General features: G+C 42.7%; 1 protein-coding gene across 1 annotated transcript in view; it reads left to right on the top strand.

Moving 5' to 3' along the window:
- The window catches only part of LOC126240075 (differentially expressed in FDCP 6 homolog), a 125,058-nt gene that overhangs the window by 61,707 nt on the left and 49,526 nt on the right, over window positions 1-13,825 (top strand). Inside the window, exon 7 of the mRNA XM_049947904.1 lies at window positions 9,465-9,631. Coding sequence (XP_049803861.1) covers window positions 9,465-9,631 — 167 coding nt within the window. The remainder of the gene's footprint in view (window positions 1-9,464; window positions 9,632-13,825) is intronic.

Below are 13,825 nucleotides of genomic sequence, written 5' to 3'. Positions count from 1 at the left end.
ATTTCAACTTATTGCATTCTCTCTCCCCAAGATTTGCAGTGATTCTAACTGCAAATGTGGCTGAACTAAGTTGTTTTAGGAGCTCCATCAGGTACTTTTTCCAATTTAAATTTCCCGTTGATATGGACACCTTATAATTTCGAAGTTTCCACCCATTCTATACCAAGAAGTTACTTCCGTACAGCCTAGCCACCCGTGGTCATCGCATCTGCAGTAACGAGCAGTCCTCCTCAAAATATACCGAGGGTCTCACTAGATTAGATTAGATTAATACTAGTTCCATGGATCATGAATACGATATTTCATAATAATGTGGAACGAGTCAAATTTTCCAATACATGACATAATTAAGTTAATTTAACAACATAATTAAGTTAATATAACAACTTTATTTTTTTGTTTTTTAAATTTTTTTATATTTTTTATTTTTTTAAAATTTATATCTAAAAATTCCTCTATGGAGTAGAAGGAGTTGTCATTCAGAAATTCTTTTAATTTCTTCTTAAATACTTGTTGGTTATCTGTCAGACTTTTCATACTGTTTGGTAAGTGACCAAAGACTTTAGTGCCAGTATAATTCACCCCTTTCTGTGCCAAAGTTAGATTTAATATTGAATAGTGAAGATCATCCTTTCTCCTAGTATTGTAGTTATGCACACTGCTATTACTTTTGAATTGGGTTTGGTTGTTAATAAAAAATTTCATAAGAGTGTACATATACTGAGAAGCTACTGTGAATATCCCTAGATCCTTAAATAAATGTCTGCAGGATGATCTTGGGTGGACTCCAGCTATTATTCTGATTACACGCTTTTGTGCAATAAATACTTCATTCCTCAGTGATGAATTGCCCCAAAATATGATGCCATATGCAAGCAATGAGTGAAAATTGGCGTAGTAAGCTAATTTACTAAGATGTTTATCACCAAAATTTGCAATGACCCTTATTGCATAAGTAGCTGAGCTCAAACGTTTCAGCAGATCATCAATGTGTTTCTTCCAATTTAATCTCTCATCAATGGACACACCTAAAAATTTTGAATATTCTACCTTAGCTATATGCTTCTGATTAAGGTCTATATTTATTAATGGCGTCATACCATTTACTGTACGGAACTGTATGTACTGTGTCTTATCAAAATTCAGTGAGAGTCCGTTTACAAGGAACCACTTAGTAATTTTCTGAAAGACATTATTGACAATTTCATCAGTTAATTCTTGTTTGTCAGGTGTGATTACTATACTTGTATCATCAGCAAGGAGAACTAACTTTGCCTCTTCATGAATATAGAATGGGAAGTCAATTAATATTAAGAACAACAAAGGACCCAAGACCGACCCTTGTGGAGCCCCATTCTTGATAGTTCCCCAGTTTAAGGAATGTGCTGGTCTTTGCATATTATGAGAACTGCTTATTTCAACTTTCTGCACTCTTCTAGTTAGGTATGAATTAAACCATTTGTGCACTGTCCCACTCATGCCACAATACTTGAGCTTGTCTAGCAGAATTTCATGATTTACACAATCAAAAGCCTTTGAGAGATCACAAAAAATCCCAATGGGTGGTGTTCTGGTATTCAGATCATTCAAAATTTGATTGGTGAAAGCATATATGGTATTTTCTGTTGGAAAAACCTTTCTGGAAACCAAACTGACATTTTGTTAGTACTTCATTTTTGCAGATGTGTGTAGCTACTCTTGAATACATAACTTTCTCAAAAATTTTGGATAAAGCTGTTAGAAGGGAGATTGGATGGTAATTGTTGACATCAGATCCATCCCCTTTTTATGTAAAGGTATAACAATAGCATATTTCAGTCTATCAGGGAAAATGCCCTGTTCCAGAGAGCTATTACACAGGTGGCTGAGAGTCTTGCTTATCTGTTGAGAACAAGCTTATAGTATTTTGCTGGAAATGCCATCAATTCCATGTGAGTTTTTGCTTTTAAGCAAGTTTATTATTTTCCTAATTTCAGAGGGAGAAGTGGGTGAGATTTCAATTGTATCAAACTGAATAGGTATGGCCTCTTCCATTAACAGCCTAGCATCTTCTAATGAACACCTGGATCCTACTATATCCACAACATTTAGAAAATGATTATTAAAAATATTTTCAAGTTCTGACTTTTTGTTCGTAAAGTTTTCATTCAATTTGATGGTAATACTGTCTTCCTGTGCTCTTGGTTGACCTGTTTCTCTTTTAATAATATTCCAAATTGTTTTAATTTTATTATCAGAGTTGCTGATTTCAGACATGATGCACATACTTCTGGATTTTTTAATAACTTTTCTTAATATAGCACAGTAGTTTTTATAATGTTTGATAGTTTCTAGGTCACTACTCTTACTTGCTGTCAGATACATTTCCCTTTTCCGATTACAAGATATTTTTATACGCTTAGTAAGCCATGGTTTGTTACATGGTTTCTTACGAGTATATTTAACTATTTTCTTGGGGAAGCAGTTTTCAAATGCATTTACAAAAGTGTCATGAAATAAATTATATTTTAAATTGGCATCAGGTTCACGGTACACCTCATCCCAGTCTAACTGCTGTAGGCTTTCCCTGAAATTTGCAATTGTTAAATCGTTGACTGAACGTACTACTTTGGAGGTCTGTTTAGTACTGCTGAATGGAGCTATGTCATATATTGTTCCAGAGAGCCTTCACTGACCGTAACTATGCCCCCAACCTTGTACAAAACCAAATCTCCCATGCCTTATCTTTCCAGTCTCCCACCACCTCCCTAAGTCCCACAGTTCGGCCACAGAGGAGCATTCCCCTCATAACTCAGTACCATCCAGGACTGGAGCAACTGAATTACATTCTCCGCCAGGGTTTAGATTACGTCTCGTCATGCCCTGAAATGAGAAATGCCCTGCCCACTTTGCTTCCCGCCCCACCTACCGTGGTATTCCACCGTCCTCTGAACCTACACAATGTACTTGTCCATCCTTACACAACCCCTAGTCCTGATCCCTTAACCCATGGCTCATACCCCTGTAATAGACCTAGATGCAAGACCTGTCCCATACATCCTCCTACCACCACCTACTCCAGTCCAGTCACTAACATCACCTATCCCATCAAAGGCAGGGCTACCTGTGAAACCAGTCGTGATTTACAAGCTAAGCTGCAACCGCTGTGCTGCATTCTATGTAGGCATGACAACCAACAAACTGTCTGTCCTCATAAATGGCCACCGACAAACTGTGGCCGAAAAACAAGTGGACCACCCTATTGCTGAACACGCTGCCAAACATGATATCCGTCATCTCAATGACTGCTTCACAGCCTGTGCCATATGGATCCTTCCCACCATCTTTTCTGAATTGCACAGGTGGAAAGTTTCCCTGCAATACATCCTAGATTCCTCTAACCCTTGTGGCCTCGACCTTCGTTAGTCACTGTCCTCATCCATCCAGCCCCCTCCCTGTTCCCATTCCAGCACTACACAGCCATCATTTCACAGCCACACCCAGTCTTTTAATTTCTTTTTATTTCTTTCCTTTTCGCTACTTACTCCCTCCCCCCTCCACACCTTCTCTCCTGCCCTCCGTCTAGACTGCAGCACTTCACTGTCCGCCACTCCCACCATACTATCCCTCCCCCTCCCCACTCCAGCCTCCTCCTCACCCCCACCCAGTCTCCACTCCCATCATGCACTGGTGCTGCTGCTTGCAGTGTGGTTTCAGTCCTCAGAGACTGCAGACGTGTGTGCAAGTTGCGTTAGTTCACTTGCGTGCGTGTGTGCTCGTGTGTGTGTGTGTGTGTGTGTGTGTGTGTGTGTGTGTGTGTGTGTGTGTGTGTGTGTGTACTGCTGACAAAGGCCTTAATGGCCGAAAGCTATAATTGTGTGAATCTTTTTGTTGTGCCTATCGCGACTCAGCATTTCTGCTATATGGTGAGTAGCAACTTTCCTTGTCTGGTATTGTTGAATTTTATGTACGCTACTTTTGAACATACTGCTGTGATTTTTCTCTTTAACTGTTTTCCCAATACTTTCTACTATATATAAAAAATATTTGTTAAATGTATTTACTACTTGTGACTCTTCATATATAGCCTGCATGTTCACCTGATTTTCACTGGGGTAAATTCAAAGATGAAGATTATACACCACACGGCTGACAACCAAGAGAATTAAAATATCTCGTTGTTGCAGCACGTGCTGTGATATCAAAGGAATCTCGTTGGTCTGTCCACATAAATCCTAAATGTTGTAATTTCTTCAAAACTGCTAATTGGATTTTAAAGAGGGAAATGCTGTCAAATTTGTCCCTTTTTGAACTATGATAGTAGCAGCAGAAATTACTATAGTTCTATTTGAGAAAGCAAAGTTGAACTCTGTGATAAATGTAGTCAGGAAAAGAGACTGCATGTTGTTTACTGTCAAATTTTCCACGTTTAGTGTTGACTTTCCGTAGCTCATTTGGGTGAAAACAGAACTACGATGTTTTAATCAGTTCCAGTGGACATCTTGGCTGAATCAGACTGTATAAGCTGCAAACGGCAGACAGTGGTCCTAACAATGTGAGACCTGAGTTTCTCCTGGCGTATACAACTTTCAAATAACTTCCGGGAATTCAGCCAGGTAACACTTTCAGCGACCGCCGATATTTCGGCGGGAGAACACCCCGCCATTTTCAAGGCAAACTGCAACGGACAGGCGGCGTGCATGCAAATTTAATACCTCGGTTCTGCGACAGAAGCAGGAAAGATAACACACACACTGGACACTAGTGCCACCAAAGATGACCAAAGTCAGAGCTATCGATAGTGAGACTATGAATTCACAGGTGAGGCAGCATTGACTCTGTTCCTCTGTTTTTTGACAAGGGAGAGAGCCGGATTCCAAACAGAGTTTAAACAGAAACCTCCATCCCTGTTAACGAGGTTGCTCGCTAGTTTAATCTCAACTGCCTCCTTAATGACACTGTCCCAATAGCTGGACGTGCATGCCAATATCTCGGTGTTATTATATAACATGGGGTGACCAGTATCCAAGCAATGTTCGGCAATAGCAGATCTATTTGGCTGCTGTAATCGTGTGCGCCGTTTATGCTCAGTACATCTGTCCTCCACGGTCCTGATAGTTTGACCAATATATGCCATACCGCAGCTACAGGGAATACGATACACACCTGCCTTACGCAATCCAAGATCATCCTTAACGGAACTCAAAAGTGCTCTGATTTTAGATGGAGGTCGGAAAACACATTTCACATCGTATTTCCGTAAAATACGACCGATCTTATTGGACGTGTTTCCTACGTAAGGCAAAAAGGCAGTAGACTTAGGTGTTGACCCAGAATTATCATCAATCACCCGATGTACAGTTGGTCGATAGCGCAACGCACGTTCAATCTGTCTATCACTATAACCATTTTGACGAAATGTAACTTCAAGATGGGACAGCTCAGCTGGCAAAGTCTCAGCGTCAGAAACGACATGTGCCCTGTGTACCAAGGTACGAAGTACCCCTTCACGCTGAGCCGAATGGTGACAACTATTAGCTTGTAAGTACAGATCGGTGTGAGTACGTTTCCTGTAGACTGCATGTCCCAATGATCCATCATCCTTCCTCCTAACCAACACGTCGAGAAAGGGAAGGCAACCATCCTCCTCCACCTCCATCGTAAAACGAATGTTCGGGTGGATCGAGTTCAGATGTTCTAGAAAGACATTCAAATTCTCCCTACCGTGAGGCCAAACAACGAAGGTATCGTCAACGTATCTAAAGAAACAGGCGGGTTTTAAAGGCGCCGACTCCAATGCACGTTCCTCGAAGTCTTCCATAAATAAATTTGCGATCACAGGAGACAACGGACTACCCATCGCAACTCCATCTGTCTGCTCGTAATACTGGTCATTAAATAAAAAGTAAGTGGATGTCAACACATGCCTAAAGAGATTAGTTAAATCAGTACCAAACCTGGCTTCAATTAACCGCAACGAATCAGACAGAGGAACACGAGTGAAGAGAGAGACCACATCGAAACTCACTAAAATATCAGAGTCATTCAGCCTCAGTCCCTCCAAACGACGTAAAAAATCAGCTGAGTTCCTGATATGATGTTCACACTGTCCTACTTGTGGACTCAACAGAGAAGCAAGATGCTTGGATACACGATATGTCGGAGCGCCTATGTTACTCACTATAGGACGGAAAGGAACCCCTTCCTTATGAACCTTTGGAAGGCCATATAACCTAGGGGGAACGGCACTATAGGTGTTAAGCCTCTTGATTGTGTCCTGCGAAAAACCACTTTTCTTCAGGAGGCTGTTGGTCTTTCTCTCAACACTTTTCGTGGGGTCAGCATCGATTCTGCGATACGCTGAATCAGATAATAAACGTTGCATCTTTTGTACATAATCAGGTTTATTTAAAACAACGGTGGCATTGCCCTTGTCAGCAGGTAAAATAACAATACTGGGATCGACTTTGAGAGAGCGTAAAGCAGCCCTCTCTGCTGCTGTTACATTACTCTTGGGTGGACGAGCCCTAGTCAAAACACGGCATGCCTCCCTCCTAACTTCCTCTGCAGCGTCAGGAGGTAGTTTGCAAACTGCCTGTTCAATTGAACTAATAAAATCAACTACCGGCAAATTCTTCGGAGTGGGTGCAAAATTTAAACCCTTCCCTAGCACGGATAAGGTTGCGTCGTCAAAAGATTTCTCTGTGAGATTTATCACAGAACGTCGAGATATAACATCCGACTCCGCGCGATGAAAACGTTCAAACTTTGCCAAATGGAGTTGTACTCCCAGTCAGCTTGGGTCCATGAGGCACCGTCCAACCAATCCCAAGTGAAATCAGACACTTCAGATGCAACCATTAAATGAAAACGATACAATTCTTTGGAAACAGAATCCAAACGTCGACGAGTAAAACGAATCCTTTCGCGAACAAGAGCCAAGCCAGCACGTTGCTTGATACGATTGGCGGCAGGTGAATTAATATGGTGCACAACCTTAGCAAATGTTGGGACATGATTTTCATCACGACACCTCAATAAAAACGACAAAGCACATTGCAGTCTAACTCGACAGCTACGAAGTTTATCCAACTTACGTAAACACCGATACATTTCCTCCCCGTAGAGGTAAACAATGTGAGACCTGACTAGGGCTCGTCCACCCAAGAGTAATGTAACAGCAGCAGAGAGGGCTGCTTTACGCTCTCTCAAAGTCGATCCCAGTATTGTTATTTTACCTGCTGACAAGGGCAATGCCACCGTTGTTTTAAATAAACCTGATTATGTACAAAAGATGCAACGTTTATTATCTGATTCAGCGTATCGCAGAATCGATGCTGACCCCACGAAAAGTGTTGAGAGAAAGACCAACAGCCTCCTGAAGAAAAGTGGTTTTTCGCAGGACACAATCAAGAGGCTTAACACCTATAGTGCCGTTCCCCCTAGGTTATATGGCCTTCCAAAGGTTCATAAGGAAGGGGTTCCTTTCCGTCCTATAGTGAGTAACATAGGCGCTCCGACATATCGTGTATCCAAGCATCTTGCTTCTCTGTTGAGTCCACAAGTAGGACAGTGTGAACATCATATCAGGAACTCAGCTGATTTTTTACGTCGTTTGGAGGGACTGAGGCTGAATGACTCTGATATTTTAGTGAGTTTCGATGTGGTCTCTCTCTTCACTCGTGTTCCTCTGTCTGATTCGTTGCGGTTAATTGAAGCCAGGTTTGGTACTGATTTAACTAATCTCTTTAGGCATGTGTTGACATCCACTTACTTTTTATTTAATGACCAGTATTACGAGCAGACAGATGGAGTTGCGATGGGTAGTCCGTTGTCTCCTGTGATCACAAATTTATTTATGGAAGACTTCGAGGAACGTGCATTGGAGTCGGCGCCTTTAAAACCCGCCTGTTTCTTTAGATACGTTGACGATACCTTCGTTGTTTGGCCTCACGGTAGGGAGAATTTGAATGTCTTTCTAGAACATCTGAACTCGATCCACCCGAACATTCGTTTTACGATGGAGGTGGAGGAGGATGGTTGCCTTCCCTTTCTCGACGTGTTGGTTAGGAGGAAGGATGATGGATCATTGGGACATGCAGTCTACAGGAAACGTACTCACACCGATCTGTACTTACAAGCTAATAGTTGTCACCATTCGGCTCAGCGTGAAGGGGTACTTCATACCTTGGTACACAGGGCACATGTCGTTTCTGACGCTGAGACTTTGCCAGCTGAGCTGTCCCATCTTGAAGTTACATTTCGTCAAAATGGTTATAGTGATAGACAGATTGAACGTGCGCTGCGCTATCGACCAACTGTACATCGGGTGATTGATGATAATTCTGGGTCAACACCTAAGTCTACTGCCTTTTTGCCTTACGTAGGAAACACGTCCAATAAGATCGGTCGTATTTTACGGAAATACGATGTGAAATGTGTTTTCCGACCTCCATCTAAAATCAGAGCACTTTTGAGTTCCGTTAAGGATGATCTTGGATTGCGTAAGGCAGGTGTGTATCGTATTCCCTGTAGCTGCGGTATGGCATATATTGGTCAAACTATCAGGACCGTGGAGGACAGATGTACTGAGCATAAACGGCACACACGATTACAGCAGCCAAATAGATCTGCTATTGCCGAACATTGCTTGGATACTGGTCACCCCATGTTATATAATAACACCGAGATATTGGCATGCACGTCCAGCTATTGGGACAGTGTCATTAAGGAGGCAGTTGAGATTAAACTAGCGAGCAACCTCGTTAACAGGGATGGAGGTTTCTGTTTAAACTCTGTTTGGAATCCGGCTCTCTCCCTTGTCAAAAAACAGAGGAACAGAGTCAATGCTGCCTCACCTGTGAATTCATAGTCTCACTATCGATAGCTCTGACTTTGGTCATCTTTGGTGGCACTAGTGTCCAGTGTGTGTGTTATCTTTCCTGCTTCTGTCGCAGAACCGAGGTATTAAATTTGCATGCACGCCGCCTGTCCGTTGCAGTTTGCCTTGAAAATGGCGGGGTGTTCTCCCGCCGAAATATCGGCGGTCGCTGAAAGTGTTACCTGGCTGAATTCCCGGAAGTTATTTGAAAGTGGTCCTAACAGTAAGAGCCCCCACTGCTCTGCACTTTTCCTCCCCTTCCAGTTCCCACTGTCTGTTTCATCTGGTCACTATTATACTACACTCCCGTTCACAACTGAAAGTACCATATGCCAGTTATCACTGCTTTTATGAAGATTGTAGAGATGTAACTGTGTTCTGCGTGGTAGTTCCATTTTATTTTATTTTTATACATTCACGTCCATACTCTGCTAACCACAGTGAAAGGCATGATGGGAGGTACATCCCATGGTAGGATTTTGTGTGTGTGTGTGTGTGTGTGTGTGTGTGCGTGTGTGTGTGTGTGTGTGTGTGTGTGTGTGATCTTGTGAAATCACTCTCTGTACAATATTATTTTCTAATTTTCCTTATTCTTTCATTTTAGGCCCGCTTAGCTGCAGAAACGCAAGCAAAAGAACTTGAAGAAATCCACAAAGAGGAGGAAAGAAGGCTTCAGGAATTGGAAGATGTTCGTCGCAGACTTGAAAAATTACTAGAGGAAGAAACTCAGGCGAAGCGAGATGAAGAAATTGTGAGGAATCTCCAAGCGAGGTGCGATTTTGAACTCTTGTAAGGCAGTGGACTCCTGTCACTACCCAGCCTGCTTTACAACTGTCCAGACAGTGGCTGCCCCTCCGTAACTTTTCATTGTGGTCTTCATTCCAAATACTGATAAGGTGCAGCTTTCGGTGTATTTAAGTCAAAATTGTCAAAAGTTTTCTCTAAATCTGCAAATACTGTAGACTTAGGTTGCCTTTTTTCACCCTGCCTTTTAAGATAAGTCAAAGGGTCAGTGTTGCCTTTTGTGGTCGTACATTTCTCCGGAACCCAAACTGACCTTTCCCAAGGTGGTGTCTACCAGTCGATGTATTCTTCTGATGGTTCAGTAATAATCATACCACTTAGCACATGGAATTATGATTATTACATTCTTCTTGCAATCTAAGGATGTTTTGCCTGTCTCATGTATTGTTGTGTTCCAGTAGAACAGTTTTAACATAGTTGGTCCTCCAGGATCTCTGATTATAACTAATGTGTTCTACCCAGGGTCTTTGTTTCAACTTTGGTCTTTCAGTGCTCTGTCAAATTCTTCTTGCAGTATCACAAATCCCATCTCATATTTATTGACTTACCCTTCTCTTTTGCCCGCATCTCGTGGTCGTGCGGTAGCGTTCTCGCTTCCCACGCCCGGGTTCCCGGCTTCGATTCCCGGCGGGGTCAGGGATTTTCTCTGCCTCGTGATGGCTGAGTGTTGTGTGATGTCCTTAGGTTAGTTAGGTTTAAGTAGTTCTAAGTTCTAGGGGACTGATGACCATAGATGTTAAGTCCCATAGTGCTCAGAGCCATTTGAACCATTTGAACCCTTCTCTTTCTATATCCATGCTGTCCAAGTCATTTCCTATATATCCACCCTTCCCTTCTCTTCTCAGTATGTCTAGTCATCTGAAATTTTGATGTTCACACAGCTGCTTATCTTTTCTCTTAAATTTTTCATTAGGTACTGTCTATCTTTCTGCTAACCACATATGCTTTTAAGTCTTGCATTTGTCCTCTAGTCTTCTAGGTTAGCCACTTTGCACTTCCTATCAGTCTGATTTTTGAGACATATGTATCCACTTTTGTCTGCTTCATTTGCTGCATTTTAATGTTTCTCCTTTGATCAGTTAAATTTAACATCTTATGTGTTACCCAAGGATTTCTATTGTGTATTGTGTATTTAATTGTCCTTCTCCTGTCTTAACTATTTCACCTTTGGAAGTTCTGTATTTGTTTTTTGTTCTATTCCTCTGCTCTGTTTGTCAACAGATGTCTAATATCCTGAAATGTTCAGCAAATTCTTCCTTCAACTTATTTAGGACCAATCTCCTTAACTTTTTTCCTGCAGTTTCTTTAGTTTTAATCCAAAATATGCAAGAAGTAAATTATGGCCCAAGTCAACACGTTCCTGTGGAAATGATTTTCAGTTTCAAACCATGTTTCAAAACCTATTTTATACAGTTCTGTGATAAACTTCAGAGCTTCCAGTGTCTCAGAGTCTCTTATGTGGTTATAACTTTCTTTCATTATTTTTAATGAAGTGTTAGCAAGGAAAAAATTATGCTCTATGTAAAGATTTATCCGGCAGCTTCTTTCTTTCATTTCTTTTCTACAATCTGTCATCTAATGTTATTTTCCCTTTTCTTCCTTTTCATACTGTTGAATTCCAGTCCCCCAAAACAATCAGATTTTTATCTTCCTTAATTACCTGAATATTTTTTCTTCCTCGTTATATATTATTTCAGTCTCTCCATCATTCTTGAACCTCATAGGCATATAAACTTGTACTACTGTGGTGGTTGTTGGCTCATGTCCATCTTAGTTGCAATAATGCATTCACTATACTGTTCTTAGTACCATAACTTGCCTGCATTTCTATTATCTTGTTCTTTATTAGACCTATTCCTGCATTATCCCTGTTTGATATTGTTTTTATAACCCCATATTCATTTGATCAGATGTTGTTAAATTTTCTAACCTATCTACTCAGTTAAGGGATCTACCAGTCCCCACTCTGACTTGTAGAGAGCTAGTTGTGTTTTTCCTGATGTCATCCTTCTGAGTAGCAAAAAAAAATTAATAAGGATGGGGCCCCTCCACGCCCACACCAACGTGGTGACCAAACCAAAAGTTCTACTGTCACCTCCGTAAACATGTTAGTTTTTGAATCAGGCGTTACAGGATGCAGGCTGTGATGTTATCCATGCGTCTGGGTAAGATTGCTCATTAACATGGTCCATCAGGAGATAGAAGTGGTCGAAAACGATTGAAGGGTAGCGGTTGTAAGGGCAGAGGAAAAAAAGTGCCAAGGCCAGTGCCAAGGGAAAAAAACCTCTGCGACAGTAGGACGGGTAGTAAGGGCAGTAGTGGCTTGCTAGCTGCGACACAGCATGCAAGGTGAGGGAAGGTTAGCATGAGGTATCGTGCATCGTTACCTATGTGCTGCGTGGTCGTTAGCTGGGTCAGTCCGGGTGCTGCGGCTGGGCTCGCTTGTAGTCTCCTGGGCCGGCCGCAGTGGCTTCATCCCTGTAACATAAGAGTCTGGCGCGGCAATGCATGCGTTGCTGTTAGGCCCTCTGCTGCACCTTGTCGTCAGTGACTCGGTGCAGCTTCATCAGGCTGGTGCAGAACGGCGGCGATCGGCTACCGTTCAGCGTACTCCTCTACTGCACGGCGCAGGACTGAGTAGCACTTGTCCAGAGGTTTAAATTGGGTACTTGCTCGAAGAGGATGCCATCTTCATTAAGTCCTATCTATAGCTGCAGGCCCTCAGTAGAAATAACAGCTGTAGTTTCTGCTTGCATTCAGCTGTTCACAGTACCAATATACCAAGGCCATGTTGTCCAATTTTACGAGTCCATATCAGTCCATCAGCCAGACTGTTGCTCCTACCGCTACTGAGAAGGCCACTTTCCCAATGTTCAAAGTGACATGAAAAATTAATACTGAATAGAGATGGAAAATTTTTTTGTGACCTGAAACATAGCCCCCAGTGGTCACTTGACTCTTTGGTGAGTATGTGCTTGGCTGCCTCGGGGCCACACCCTTTGCAGCAGTGCTTTCTCTTTCTGTGCTGCAAACCTACACTTCGACTATCACTTACCTCCTCCGACTTTCCGTCAGATGATCCTTTGAGTGCACCCTACTTGGACTTGTTTCAATTTTGGTCTCGATTTCTAGTTTCGCTCGCAGCACTACATTCCTGGGTTTGACCTTCCATCTTTTCCAAATTTTACACAAGTGTGTGTGTCATGCAGGGAAGGTTGCCCACTGTGATGTATGCTCAACCTTTGTGCCCTTCCACCATGGCACACTTCCTTCCTGTTGTCATAGCATGCCCAAAACCCACCACAGTAGCCATCCCACTGTGAGAGGTGGCAGGGGTCGTCGAGTACCTGCACGATGGTAGCCCCCTGACCACGCAGTGATCACACCGTCGGTGCCAGCACTACACACTAGTTATGTATGCCACAGAGTATGTACCCATCATGACTGGGGCACGGGGGCTCCCAGCAATGGATTACTGGCCAGGTAGCCATTGCTGTGGCTGTGTGGTGCCCATGGGGAGAGCCCTCATTTGGAGTGAGTGGCACTGTGGTGGATAATTCGCACATGAAGCGATTTAGTTTCTCCCACTGGTGATCACATGGCTGCAGCAGTCTCTTCAAATGGAAAGGCCTTGTACAATGCAGCAAAGTACAATCCCAATGCATTTTCTTCCCTTGCCACACCTTGACTGGAATGCAGGACTAAATGACAAGGAGCAAAATCCTCCCCCAATACCTGGTCTGTACCAGGGCTGACAGGGACACATTTTTGGCCTCAAAGGCTTAATTTGTTTTCTTGTAGGAAACACTGAAGACAAATGTGGGGAAGTTGGAGCCATCTCTAAGATGAAGAGCGGTTCCCTCTTCATTTAAACATCATCTCCTGCCCAGTCAGTCACAGTCACTCTCTCTTGTGAAAGGTTCAGTGACATCCCCATGACTCTCACTCCCCACTGGAGTCTCAATATATCCAGGGTGTCATCTTTCACCATGCCCTCCTTTGCAATCTGATGTTGAGCTGCAGGCCAGCTTAGAGCGACAAGGTGCGCACTTCATCCATTGTCTCTGCAGGGGACCAAGGGAATACAGAGTTGCTACTAGGACCTTCATCTTGAATTTTGAAGGTGATACATTGTCTCAGAAGGTCAGGTCTGCCATTGCG

This window comes from Schistocerca nitens, chromosome 1 (genome assembly GCF_023898315.1).
Source record: "Schistocerca nitens isolate TAMUIC-IGC-003100 chromosome 1, iqSchNite1.1, whole genome shotgun sequence".
Taxonomy (NCBI): domain Eukaryota; kingdom Metazoa; phylum Arthropoda; class Insecta; order Orthoptera; family Acrididae; genus Schistocerca; species Schistocerca nitens.
Note: the sequence above shows the minus strand (reverse complement) of the source record. Positions and strands in the feature narration are given on the sequence as shown.